Raw genomic sequence first — 13,331 nt, 5'->3', positions numbered from 1 at the left:
AATATATATACATACTATATATATATATACTATATATACATATATTTAAATATATATATACATATATTTAAATATTTAAATATATATATATATACATATATTCTCTCTATATTTATTTTTAAATATATATATACATATATCTAAATATATATATATATAGTTGATAAAATGCTATTTAATACTAGTCCTTTTTTATATAAACAGTTCTAAATGTCTCCGTCATTATCTCCATGTTTGGACGACTGTTCCTCAGTCCTTCTCACTTTCTCCACTTCTTTTATTAAGTATTATTTTAATATGTTTTTTTTTTCCCAGGATCCTCTGAGAAATTAGTATAAAAAACGTTTCTGGAACAGTGAAGTCCTGGTCTCAGGATCAGTTTTTGGTTCCAGTCTTAACATCAGATCCTTTTACATGAGTCACATCCCAGTAATTATCTTTATTACAGTTCACAGGACCTGGCGTGTGTGTGTGTGTGTGTGTGTGTCTCCAAGGCAGCCACACACACAGGTCAACCGCGGGGACAGGAACACCAGTCGTCCACCGCATCGCCGCCTGTCAACAAGTACCGCGCCTGTAGGACTCAGGACGTGGACGTGTTGACGGCGCTGGAGCGGAGAAGCTGCTGTTCACACACACACACACACACACACACGGACGAGGCGTCTCCTGCACATCTGGATCTGAAAGCGACTTTGCACCGAGCTGGATGTCAACGCAACGAGGACCAATGGGCTGCGGGCGTCCGTCCCGGTCTTTAATCACGACGCGCCGGTCGCCGCGGTCTTTGCAGAGATTAAAACAAAGCTCGCCGTGATTTGACCGTGAGTCATGTGGAATGTTCATTTCGGATGATTTAACTGCGGCGTGGAAAATGACTGACAACTGCTGGGATCAGAGCGACGCGGGGCCCCCTAGAGGCCTGGGGTGGGGAGCTGGGGGGGAGAGAGCACATGCTCACATCTCACTCATCAAAGTATTTGGTAATAGAGAGCGTGTCAGTCGGGGGCCACTGATGATGATTGTGAACGTGGTTTAAGTCGGCGCTGATGATGATTGGAAAGGACAGGGCGGGGGTCAGAGGTCAGCCGTGTCACTCTGCAGGAATCACATCAGCACCAGCGACGGCGGCGGTGCTGACGTGTTCACGTGGTGATGCTGGTGTGCACGCCGCGGCTGCACCTGTAATGGCTGCCAGCTGAGAATCACCTCCCGAGGGACAAGCGCGTGTATGTGTGTGTGTAATGAGGCGCTGGCATGCGAGCGGCGGAGGGTTGCTTCCTCCACAGGTGACACCTTTGACCTCTCATCTGTTCCACGTTGTGGGAGAGAAAGTGAAGGATGGAAAAACAGGAGGGGGGGGCGGTGGGGGGCTTTTACCTGAACACATCAGTAATACTACAAATACTGCAGTATGTAGTTCTTTATCAGAGTAAATGTTAACGTCAACTATATTTGTTGGACCCTCATATAAAATGAAATCAAAATCACTTTTTCTCTTAGTCTATTATTGGATGTTTATTTTAGAATCCAGTTCCGGCCAGATTGGATAGCTCCGTGGGCCAGATTTGGGCGGTGAGCCACCATTTGATAATCACTGGACTGTACCCAGGTGTTTTTCAGGCATCACTACTGATGGAAAGTTTTGGATCAAATGATTTCAGTTGTGTTCATGGTCAGGTGGTCGCCATGGTGATTTTACAGAAAACACACTGAAATCCTCTCGTCCTCATCTGTTGATTCTGTCTCTGTTTCGTAACGTTTTTTTTATGCTTCTTTTTGGTCAGATTTCTCTCAGATATTCTACGTCTCATCTTGACCTGTTTGAACAAAGGGAGGAAGGAACGATGATGCTCTGCTCCGATGTTTTGGTCCCTGTATAAGAAACAAACCTGGAAGTCGTCTTTTACAGGAACGTTTTCTTCTCCTCTCCACTCTCTCGTCCTCCTCCTCCCCCTCCTACACTGCCTTTCTTCACTGTGGCACTTGGTGGCGCAGTTTGGCCAGCCTCTGGGAGAGCTCGTCCTGATGCCTTCCTTCACTGTGGCACCTGGTGGCGCAGTAGGGCCAGCCTCTGGGAGAGCTCGTCCTGATGACAGAAACAAACATGTGAAGAATGGATTTTTGACTTTTTCACAAATTTAGTTTCTTTATAAACAGAAAATTGCTCTTAGTGCTCAGGTGTTAAATATGTATTAAAACTAGAGGGCAGTGTTGAGCAGCCTGTTGTGCCTGATTGTTTAGAGAATCATTAAGGATCGGTACATTTTCGAAACAAAACACCCTTTTAGACTTTATTCTGAAAGAGTCTGTGTATCTGAGAGTCATTTTATTATGGGAAAATTGCTGAATTCTCTTTGATTGAAGTAAATTAATAATTCCTAATTGAAGAAAGTTCGCAGTGAAATGCAGAGACAGCTACCTGCTCAGCCGAGGCCACGGTAGAAGCCAGGGAGGAAGACTGGCCCGGAGGAAGCTCCAGGTTCAACTCCAGGCTTTAGAGAATGAAAAAAAGAAACTTGGATGTCAATTTGACTGACGTTAGTAACATTATTGGTAACAAGACACTGAGGACGGCGTCTGGTAACCATGACAACATTCTGCAAATACCTAAAAGAAGAAGAAGAAGAAGAAGAAGAAGAAGAAGAAGAAGAAGAAGAAGAAGAAGGTATAAGTAAAGACGACGGAGGGTCTACAGACAGATGTCCAGTTATGGTCAGATTTTCACAGTGGTTCTAACAGACTCTGTACGTGTTTACACCTCCGTCCTAGATGATGGAGGTCAAAAGGTCGTACTCACCCTGCCTCGTCAGCCATCTGATGTAACAGTCTGTCCACTTCACTCTACACCAAAAGAGATGAGAGTTGTCGTTCACATCATCATCATCATCATCCTCATTATAAAGTATGTTCTTCTTGTGAAGAGCGCCACAGCGCCACCTGTTACCTGGGGGGTGGCCAGGGTGGTGGTGTTCCCCATGGTCTCCTCGATGTGAGCCGTCTGCACGTCCAGAGTCTCAAACTGTTTTTCAAACTTGTCCATTAACGCAGAGATCTGGAGGAGATTCACACACGACGTGACATCAGGGATCAAATAATAAAATAAAATAAAAATCAATACAAAACATGGAGGCTCAACCTCAGGTCAGCGGCCCCCGGCTTGTGTCAGAGCAGCCTGACTGAGATCAGGACAGTCAGTCAGTCTACAGTCTGACTGACAGTCTGACTGACACATCAGTTTGCACAGAACAACGACTGGACCAAAGTCCAGAAAGAACCACGTTCCACATGTTCTACCAGACCCCGTCCAGATGAACAGTCAGGACTGAAATTGTCAGACATTTTCACTCAGACTGTTGGAGATCTTAATGTCAATTTTCATTCAATCATTTGGATTAGTCACAGATAAAATCAGGTGAGAAACACTGACCTCTACCTGCTGGTACTGGTAGTTGTTATTATTCCATTATAAAATATAATTTCCCTGTTTAGTGTAATAAGGTAAACAATATCTATTTTTTATTTTTTATTTTGTTTGTTTGAGATGATGTGATGAGGTCACGGTGACATCACAATGACATCATGATGTAGACCTGTTCATAAGGACCAGGTGTAATGCCGCTCCAAACTCAAATATAAAACACATCAATAATAGTTTCAAAAAAATATTTTTTCCTCTTACCTTTTCCAGGTTCATGCTCTTCAGCGTGTCGTCCATACTCTTGACCACTCCAGTCATGGACCTGGACACCTGTGCAAAAATAACAGTAACAGAATGAACAGCTGAAACGACTGTAGTCTCATCCTGCTGAGGTCCAGATGAAATACAAGTGCTGTATCCCCGAGCTTCCACTAGGTGTCATTTTTATCTTGTCAAATGAGACAACCTTTAATTTCTCTTTCCTCCTCAGTTCAACATTTCAAACCAGGGTCTCATCAGGCTCCATCACGGCAGGAGTGCTTTGGATAAAAAGAGTTTTATTATTGCTGTGATGTGTCATTGCTTTAGGAGCCAGCAGGTGTCAGTATCACGGCAACGCCGCAGCGACAGAGACAGACACTGAGGAGTCATCATCATCATTGCTCTTCAGTCTGAATTAAAGCCATTTGACAGAAACTCTTGTGAGATTCTGAAGTGGAAACAGAATCTGAAGAGGATCGAAGGAGACGAGGGTTTGAAAAACGGTCGTACATGTCTGAAAGAACATTTAAAAATAGCTGAAAAAGACTTCACGTCTTCAGATAACGTCACAACATAAGAGCTGGAACACATTCATGATCCACACGCTCATACTCTCCGACAGGAAGAGAAGAATTTGAACCTGTGAGATTTTTGTGATTATCAAGAAAATAAGTTCTGTTTTACAGAAATGAAGAAAAAAAATGTTTTAAAATTGAAATTCAAAATATACTAATCTTAATTCATACAATACTACTAATAACATAAAAAAAATAACAATGATTTATTATTATATGCTGGCCTGGTTCATGGTGATTGCAGACTGGACCCTGGAGGCCACGGCGTCCACGCGAGCGCTCATCCTCAGGAAGCTGAGGGACTGATGCTTTTGGCGAATGGAATTCTCCGCGTGGATCCTGGCAGCCTCCATGTTTCCCTTCTGGATGGCCTGAGGAAAAAAATGTAAAGAAAAACAAACCTGTGAATGAAGGAGGTGTAAACCATCTCTGCTGTTGGCCCTTCACTCCGTCCACTGGTTTATGAACCAACCTGCTTCACTTTGTTCTTCTCCGATCTCTCATCCTTGTCACACCTCTTCGAGTTGCGCTCCAGCTCCTTCACAGCAAACTTCAGGTTAAATAAATGATCTGAGACTTTGGTTAAGGAATGACGTGAGGTTGGAATAAAACAGACGTTTAGAACGGAGGCAGGAAGGCAGGTCTGGAAACACATTCAAAACACACACAAAAACAGAAGATTTAATGCAAAGGTTTAATTGATATTTTTGAATTCACCCATAACTTCAAACCTTCAAACTCATACATTCATATTGTTTAAAACAAGTCGATGGAGAGTGAAATATTTTGGCCTAATCTCTAATGACAATGAACACGTGAAGGACTTTTAGACTTTTAGTGAAAACAGGAAACCTTCAGAGAAACTGTACTTTTAGACCATACAGCTGATTCTTGGCCTGACTTTTGCCAAACACCAACTTTTAGACCATTCTTGGCCTGACTTTTGCCAAACACCACATTCATGCTAAAACCCACTTAGCTACCTCGTTAGCCTAGCCTTGGTCTTCTTTTGCACATTCATCTTTTGCATCTTTTTTTAACTTTTTTACAAACTTTTTACATTTATCTTTTGCATTGTTGACCATGAGCGAACATAGCTACATAAAATAACTTTTTTTAACTTTTTTACAAACTTTTTTTTAGGAAATAAATTTAAAATTAGGACTCACACAGGGATTCTAAAATAATATTGCCAGATTTTCCAACAGCCAACCGTAGTGAGAGGTGGAAGTGTGTGAGGAGCTCAGAGCTGAGATAATCTGGACACAATCAGACCTAAACACCGACCGTTTGTTTGTGAACTTTAACACTCTCTAAACACGAGAGAAGACACAGTCATTCCAATTGGTTTTAGTTGTTTTGGAGCAAATCTTGTGGCCTGTGGTCGGTTAGTCATGTTCGGTCGACATAAAAAAAAAACAAACCTGCTGTATTAGTCTGGATTACTGGATTGAAGAGTTTTTGTCACGGTTTGTTCTCGTGGTCAGTTTGTTCTTTAAAGGTGTAAAAAACACTTCCGGTGTATGTGTGTTCTGGTGAGATGACGTGTCTGTGATTCAGTGCAGTGAAGAGAATAGTCGACCCGCCAGTGTGTTCTTGCGTAACAAAACCGTGTGAATCAAGAGTGTGGTTGAGATGAGCGTGATGACGTCAGCAAAGGTCACAGATGCACGAGAAAATTTGATTAATTCATTATTTTTGATAAAAATTAAATTCTCCCTAATGGACCAATTAGAAAAGGTTAAGTTTCCGCGTTAGTGTCTTGGAAAAAAACACGTTTTAACGTTAATGTCTGGACGTGAATCTCACGTGTTGCTGCTGTGTTTTTTAAAGGATACTGTCCATTTTCGACCTGCGTGGATTTCCACTGTGACACCGTGACTCTCGATGTGTTTGTGAAGTATTTGGTGGAAATATAAAATCAGTCAGACGCTTGTTTTGGTTTCAGTCAGACTGCAGTGTGTTCGTTCTCAGGTGAGATAGTTCCCTCCGTTGTACTTCCGCTTTTGTCAAACAGCTTCCGCTTTAGCCTTTCAGCGACAGACAGTAGGTTTTTTTTATCGTCACATAAACAAACACCATTTATAAGAAGATCAAAGCAAGACACTTTGAAGATAAAAGAAAAGTATTTTCAAATTCTCCATATTTTTTATGTAGTTTTAAACATTTTATAGGTATTTAGCGTTAGTTATTATAAGTTCTGTGGATGACGTCAAATACGATTTGCCTGTAAAGTACTTCAGTTTCCTCCCACAGGATCGGTTCACTACGGTGTGAATTTAAGTTTAAATAGTTGTCGTGCATTTAGAATAATAATAATAAAAAAATACTCCAAATAATTTCTGTAAGAATGTTGCTTTTTATTTAAAGTTATTGTTTTGTTTTTTTACATCAATCATCTGTGTGGAGGAGCTGTGTTTTTAGACCACGGTAAATGATTCGTTATCGCGTCTTGTAGCTAAATTAAGAATATTTTAGGTAAAATGTTTTACTAGTGTTTCCGTTGATGACGTTGTTAATATCAGTTAAGTTAAGTACAGAAATCAGTGTTCTGTCATCAGTTAAGTACAGAAATCAGTGTTCTGTCTGTGAAAAAAAAAATCTGGATTAAAAACGAATCGATCTCGCACCGAACACGATCCCGCCCCCGAACCGATACATCTTCATCTCGCTTCATCTTCGTCTTTGGACAACGATGACACTCCAGCCGTCTTGACATGGTCACGACTTCGTACGGCGTGCACGCGCCTCCTACGTCACGGTGGTTGAAGAAATGTGTGTACAGCAGACACAAGTTCCATCCAGGCTAAAAATAGTTTGTACCCGCTTTCACCGGGTTGTTGCACACGTCTAATGACGTCACGCGTGTCTCTTTTTCTTGTAAATGAGTGGATGAATCTCTCCCACCACTTTTCCAGCCACTCGCCGTTGGTCTGAGAGTAATATTTGAGAATAATAATTTTTTTAAGCTTTATTCCCTGGTCTGTGTGTGATACATCTGTACTCATAACTAATACAAAGAATATAAATACATATAAATATACATATAAATATAAACACAGAGTCAGCTGAACTGGTTGGAAAGTGACAAATAATGGATTATTTTGTGACCTGAAATAAAATACTCCATCCATCTTAAGGTGCCTGCAGCCGGAGGGATGTGGATTGAGGGGGGGGATTAACAGCTGGATCAGGGGGGAGGGAGAGCGGATGACTCATACTGTATCAGCCAACAGATATAGTGAAGCCACAGCGGTGGTGTATTTATATAATGATGCCTGTCTGTCCTGAGGACGCCAAAGAAAGAGTGATGTTTCACACAGAAGTGGAGAACACATGTTCATCCAGCTGTTTCACCTGGGGCTGGTACTGATGCCACGGGGTAACAGTGAGGAGAGGCTGACTCAGTTCAAACAACAACAACACACACACACACACACACACACACACCAGAATTCTGTCCTTCCCTCTCAGGCTGCTGACGTCATAAAAACCTGGCTCATGGAAACACAGAGTCCTGAGATCATTCCAGTAAAAATAAACTTTTACAATATTGTGGTTTGGATTTTCATTTTTATTAAAATGAGCAAAACATACTTGAATGACCACCTGTTAGCGGCAGCATCACAACAAACAGCCCATGACACACACACACACTCTCTCTCTCACACACACACACGCAGACACACACACACAGTAGTCACAACTGAATGACGGCAGGTCGCCATGGAAACTGCGTTACACTCCGGGCGGTTGGGGGAGAAAACAGGAGCTGGGACTCATTCTGGACCTCATTTCAGCACCACGCGTCTCCTGGACAGCGCCCGGATGAACAGGCGCGCAGCCTCGTCCATCCTCAGGCAGGGACTCCGCCGCATCAGCAACACCGCGACCAACCAGAGAAAGCAGCAGCTCCGAGAGCAAAACAGAAACTGCATCTGCGAGACACACGGGCTGAGCTGGACCGGAAGTCGGCGGCGACACGAGAAGACGAATTCCGCCGAGCCAGGAGCCTGTCGCTCCTGCCACAGCCGCAGCAACAGGTAGTGTCACCCTCGACTCTTTCATAAAGTTGCATTTGACCGACTTTACTGCGGCTGCACGCAGACGCTGCCGCCGGTACTTTTGACAAATCCAGCCGGGTACTGAACTGCGGGTAACTGCGTACACTTGATATCGACAGTGATGAGTGAAAGTGCAGTCAGAACAAGAAGGTTGATGAAGTTTGACTTAACTCACCCCCCCGGTGAGCTGGGCTTTTTAATCAGACAAACTGACTGACCACGTGACCCACACGGCTGTCTTTAATCGAAACACTTTGATCGAAGTTATTGTTTCGCGTGTTTTTGGTGTTAAGTTGCCACCTGGCGACAGCAGAGATGTTTGCACCTTCAATGCAGATTTACCTCCTTGACACATAGAGAGAGGACTAACCCTGAGACAGGACTCCCCTCATGTCCAGCATTTTAGACCCTGAGACAAAACAAACAAAGTTCTCGTGGTCCGTTCGTGTTGGGTCCGATGTACCGACGAACCTCGACTTTGTTCTGCTGTCAGTGCCCATAGATTACGTGTGAGCTGAGCTGATACGCCTGGATGAGTCACTCAGGCTGCAAGTTTGCAGAAGCGTACAAAGGGGAGGGGGTGGTGTGGTGGGAATAACAGAGGCCAGCTGGAAAGCAGTCCTGCAGTGTCCTTCTGCCTCCTCAATGCATTGTTTTACTGCATACATGAGCACCCCCCCCCCAACCCCCATGACCTCCCCCTCATCTGGAACTGTATTTACCACTGCAGCATGTCTGATGGCTATTTTCTGCCTCTTGAAGTTTGAAGCTTTGTGAGATAAATCTGTGATTCATCTCCTGGACTCTGGGATCCTGGTGTTGTTCCAGACCGTCAGCCCTCTCCTGTTGAGGACGGGTGATTCATTTCTAATGGGCAGAGTGGGTTTTTTTTTTTTTGGTAGCTTTACAGCTACTTTGAAGTGAAGTGCCATTTGCTGAAGTCCATGTAGGATGGTTTTCATCGTTCACTCCCTGTAATAGAAGCGTTAGCGGTCGTTGCAGACTGCAGCCCTCCACTGTCTGACGATCGGCTGCCAGAAAACATCCCATTACCACTCATTAGTATCCCGGTGTTTACCCTGCTGCTATCCACAAATCACAGCAATCAGTAGCATTCAGTGGTAGCCCTGAGTGACAACTATTGATTAGGGTGAACAACAGATCATAATGGGTTGCTGCGGGCCACAGTTGGACACTCAAACACCAGCACTCAGTCCCTAAAACACTTTGGACTGTGACTCAAACACAGGCTCAGCGGCACCACAGAGGCAGCTGTGGCTGAGTGGGTTAGTTTGCTGGGATTAATTTAAACGTCTTGAGATATAACAGAGACAGAGTGTTCAGCAGCTGATGATGAAGAGGATTGGACAATAAAAGGAGCACATTTTATTTAGATTGGTCTGAAAACCTGAGAAGGATCTACATGTATAAATAAATATAAATAAAAATATAAATATATAAACGTTTATTATCACCTCATGTGCAATTCAGGCACCAAAACAGATCTGTGTCTTTAATTAGTGACGTTGGTGTGATTAATGCAGACTGCTGGTGATGACTCATTCAGCTTAACCCCTTCACCACTGGTGAAAACAATCAGTAAACACAATATGGCTTTGTGGGAAAAAAAAACATTATTGTTGTCAATATTATTATATAACAAAACTATTATTTTTATTATTATTATAAGTAATAATAATAGTTATTGTAGTGGTTGAACTATTTTGTTTTATTACAGTTGTTAATGTAATTGAAATAGTGTCTTTTTATCGCAGTGATTCAGTGATGGATATAAACACTTGTCACTAAATACGCAGATTATTTATTTCCAATCTCACGTTTTGTTTTTTTTCTCTTGACATCTGACGTGCGCTGGCGGCGGCAAAAAACATTTATGCAAATCATATTTATGTGCTTCCCTCCCTGAGCCAGCTTGTCAACACAGCAGTTACATTAGCATTGTGGAAAAGCTGTCAGCCAAACTGTGACCTGCAGTCAACAGACGTGGAGGGAGCGTCAGCAAGTGCTAAATATGTGTGTGTGTGTGTGTGTGTGTGTGTCCGAGTGTTGTTGTAATCAACTCTGTGTCCTCCCCCACCCCCCCACCCCCCCCTACAGGGCAGCAGTATGCCTGAAACCAAATCCAACCAGCGGTTCCACAGCCTGAATGTTGAGCAGGTGGAGGTTCTCCATCAGGTCCTATCAGAGGTGGTTCCAATCCACGGGCGCGGGAACTTCCCCACATTAGAGCTGCGCCCTCGCGACATCATCATCGCTGTACGGGCCAGGCTGCAGAAGCAAGGCATCACCGTCAGAGATGTCCGTCTGAACGGCTCCACGGCCAGCCACGTTCTGGTCCGGGACAACGGAACAAGCTATAAAGACCTGGACATCATCTTCGGGGTGGAGCTGCCCAGTCAGGAGGAGTTCCAGGTACGAGGAGTTTACAGCTAACGTCTCAGAAAGAGCAGTGAATTCCATTTTTCTGTAACCAGAGAACTAGTCTCCCTGGAGCACTGCGTATTGATTTGTGTGAAGTTGTGGTCATAATGATGTTAATAGAAAAGGGAATTGAATAAACGGACCACTTAGATTAAGGATAATCACTGAGATTGTTGTTATTTTCTACTATCTCATAAAGAAAAGGGAACCACTGGAGTACGACAATATTGAGTTTAACAATGTAAACGATGCTGCGCTCAGATTACAGTCATTAGTTGGAGCTGTCATGGTGTGACCTCTTCTCCTCCCAGGTAATTAAAGAGTCCGTCCTGGGCTGCCTGCTGGACTGCCTACCTGCGGGGGTGAACAGGGAGAGGATCAGCAGCGCGACGATGAAGGAGGCCTACGTCCAGAAGATGGTGAAGGTCTTCAACGAACACGACCGCTGGAGCCTCATCTCCCTCTCCAACAACAGCGGCAAAAATCTGGAGCTGAAATTTGTGAACGCGCTAAGGAGACAGTTTGAGTTCAGCGTGGACTCCTTCCAGATCATTCTGGATCGTCTCCTGGAGTCCTACATGCAGCAGGGGGCGCTGCACAAGAGGAACGTGATCAAGGAGCGAGCTGTGGAGAAACAGAAGAACGAGTCTGCGCCGCACGCAGAGAGTTCTGCAGACAGAGACCGGTCCAGGTCAGAGGGAGAACAGATCAGTCAGACCAACGTGAAGGACCAGATCCACACAGACCAATTAGATGACAGAGAACATTCTAGTAAAACAACGCATCCCAATGTGGAGGAAGACGGCAAAAAGGAAACACCTGCGGAGCTCAGGGTTTCAGAGAACTCCACGGAGAAGTTCCCTGAAGAAGAATCCACTGACCGTAACCTTCAGGACCGCATTTCAGAGAAGAAACAACTCTCTGAGAAAACTGCAACGCCAGTTCAGACCGAACTAAGACACGGTCCAGAATTATCAGACCAGATCACGACCTCAGCAGAAGAAGAACACTCAGAGGAGACCCAGCCGTGTGAGGATCAACCTCCAACACGCCTAAATCACCAGGAAGTCTCCGTTCAACCAGAAACCTCCGACGAACAGGGAGATCTCACCCAGCAAGAGACACCCGACGAACAGGGAGATCTCACCCAGCAGGGGGCAGAGGTCGAGATGCCAGAAACCTTGATCGCCACCCAGGCGGGAAAATCACAGACAGCAGAGCATTCCGTGGAGAACGACCACGAGGTTCAGGAGTGGAGTGAAGGAGATGAAGAGCCTGCGTCTGCTCAACACGCCGACGTGCTGCTGGACACCGATCAGGTTGAGAAGGAAAGGAAGTCAGAAGAAAAGAGAGACATCGAGATAGAAACCGGTGAACAGGTTCAGGCAGAGCGGTCACGTGGACCAGAGTCAGACAACATCCAGTGTTCCTGCATCTCCACCTCCTCTCTGACCCCCACCCCTCTGACAGTCACCTCACCCCAACCACCTGACCCACAGGACCCCCCCGAGGTCCACAGCCCAGCGCACGACGACGACAACGACTCAGAAAATCAACCTCACATACTTGAATCCAACAGCCCCCACCACACTCAGGACACTTTACCTGCCCCCCCCAGCCTTGTGTCTGACAGACAGACTGTCTCCCCATCTCTGAGTAAGTCCTCAGGCAGACTGGCCCACATGGTGGTGCTCAAACACACGTCACCCAAACGCCCTCGCAAGATGTGCAGGAAGGTGGCCTCCAGCCTGGTCTCTGAACGTGAGCCGCTCTCGTTACCGTCTCTGGACACGACCCCGTGTCCCAGCCCTGAACCTGAACTGGACCTCAGTCCAGAGTCGGGAGCTCGCAGCTCGGACCTCACGACGACCGTAACATTCACTGATTCTCCAGGAACAAACTGTGAGTCTGGAACTGATTTGACTCCACGTCTAGACGTAGCCTCCAGTCGTGAGTCACTCACCGACGTCGGGTCGAGTCCTGCTGTAGAACCTGAGTCTTTACCTCCAGAACCAGTACCTCCTCAACACATCACAGTCACTTCATGGGAGACGAGAACCCACAGCCAACAGGACACGTCGCCCACGCCAGTAGATCCTGAAGAAGAAATCCTGATCAAGGTTAAAGAAACGACCTTTACCCCCGGAGACTCCGAACCTCCCGACTCAGAGGAGACGTTTTTTTCTAAAACCGATTCCTGTGAGGTGCAGGAACATTTGTTCACCTCCGAGGCTGAGCTCAGTGACGAAGAGGAAAAAACCACGGCGTTCACTTCACTCTGCCCTTCACGCCCCCTCAAGCCCACCGTCACCTGCCTCACGCCTCCAGTGCTCAGTTTATCTCCTCCCTGCTTCTCTCCTTCACCCCCCAGCCTCAGTCCTCCCCCGTGCCTCACCCCTCCCTCTCATTGCCTCTCGTCTCCATTGCAGAGCACAGCCAGCCAGGCCACCAGCTTCGGCTCCCCCCCGCTGAGCTTCAGTCCTACCTCGTCGTGTCTCAGCTCACCGCCGTACCTCACGCCTCCTATGGTCAGCCTAAGCCCTCCTCCGGTTTGTCTCACCCCACCCT

The 13,331-nt window shown here is 45.4% G+C and overlaps 2 protein-coding genes and 1 long non-coding RNA gene across 5 annotated transcripts in view; 1 reads left to right on the top strand and 2 right to left on the bottom strand.

The window, feature by feature from the left end:
• Positions 1–6,426, bottom strand: part of LOC103391323 (charged multivesicular body protein 1b-like) — a 9,783-nt gene extending 3,357 nt beyond the window's left edge. Inside the window, exons 1-9 of one of the 3 annotated variants that reach the window (XR_522772.3) lie at positions 6,096–6,426; positions 4,730–4,827; positions 4,482–4,628; positions 3,683–3,751; positions 2,948–3,055; positions 2,801–2,844; positions 2,423–2,495; positions 1,893–2,025; positions 757–1,820 (exon numbers count right to left, since the gene is read on the bottom strand). Coding sequence is in view for 1 of the 3 variants with exons in the window: in XM_008327544.3 (XP_008325766.1) it covers positions 1,975–2,025; positions 2,423–2,495; positions 2,801–2,844; positions 2,948–3,055; positions 3,683–3,751; positions 4,482–4,628; positions 4,730–4,827; positions 6,096–6,102 (597 nt within the window). In the remaining 2 variants the exon portion in view is untranslated. Of the gene's footprint in view, positions 1–756; positions 2,026–2,422; positions 2,496–2,800; positions 2,845–2,947; positions 3,056–3,682; positions 3,752–4,481; positions 4,629–4,729; positions 4,828–6,095 lie in introns of those variants that run through there. The other 2 variants (XR_522771.3, XM_008327544.3) reach the window with 2 other exon arrangements.
• A 972-nt stretch (positions 6,427–7,398) lies between these two features.
• The window catches only part of tent5d (terminal nucleotidyltransferase 5D), a 12,086-nt gene continuing 6,153 nt past the window's right edge, over positions 7,399–13,331 (top strand). The window contains exons 1-4 of the mRNA XM_025063293.1: positions 7,399–8,300; positions 10,440–10,754; positions 11,075–11,371; positions 13,243–13,254. Coding sequence (XP_024919061.1) covers positions 7,968–8,300; positions 10,440–10,754; positions 11,075–11,371; positions 13,243–13,254 — 957 coding nt within the window. The 5' untranslated portion in view covers positions 7,399–7,967. The remainder of the gene's footprint in view (positions 8,301–10,439; positions 10,755–11,074; positions 11,372–13,242; positions 13,255–13,331) is intronic.
• LOC112488192 (uncharacterized) overlaps positions 10,748–13,331 on the bottom strand; it is a 14,424-nt gene continuing 11,840 nt past the window's right edge. The window contains exon 3 of the long non-coding RNA XR_003052026.1: positions 10,748–11,117. This is a non-coding gene — a long non-coding RNA (uncharacterized LOC112488192). The remainder of the gene's footprint in view (positions 11,118–13,331) is intronic.

Source organism: Cynoglossus semilaevis, chromosome 15 (assembly GCF_000523025.1).
Source record: "Cynoglossus semilaevis isolate Cse_v1.0 chromosome 15, Cse_v1.0, whole genome shotgun sequence".
Classification (NCBI taxonomy): domain Eukaryota; kingdom Metazoa; phylum Chordata; class Actinopteri; order Pleuronectiformes; family Cynoglossidae; genus Cynoglossus; species Cynoglossus semilaevis.
The sequence above is the reverse complement of the archived record's forward strand: the minus strand, read 5'-3'. Positions and strand labels throughout refer to the sequence as shown.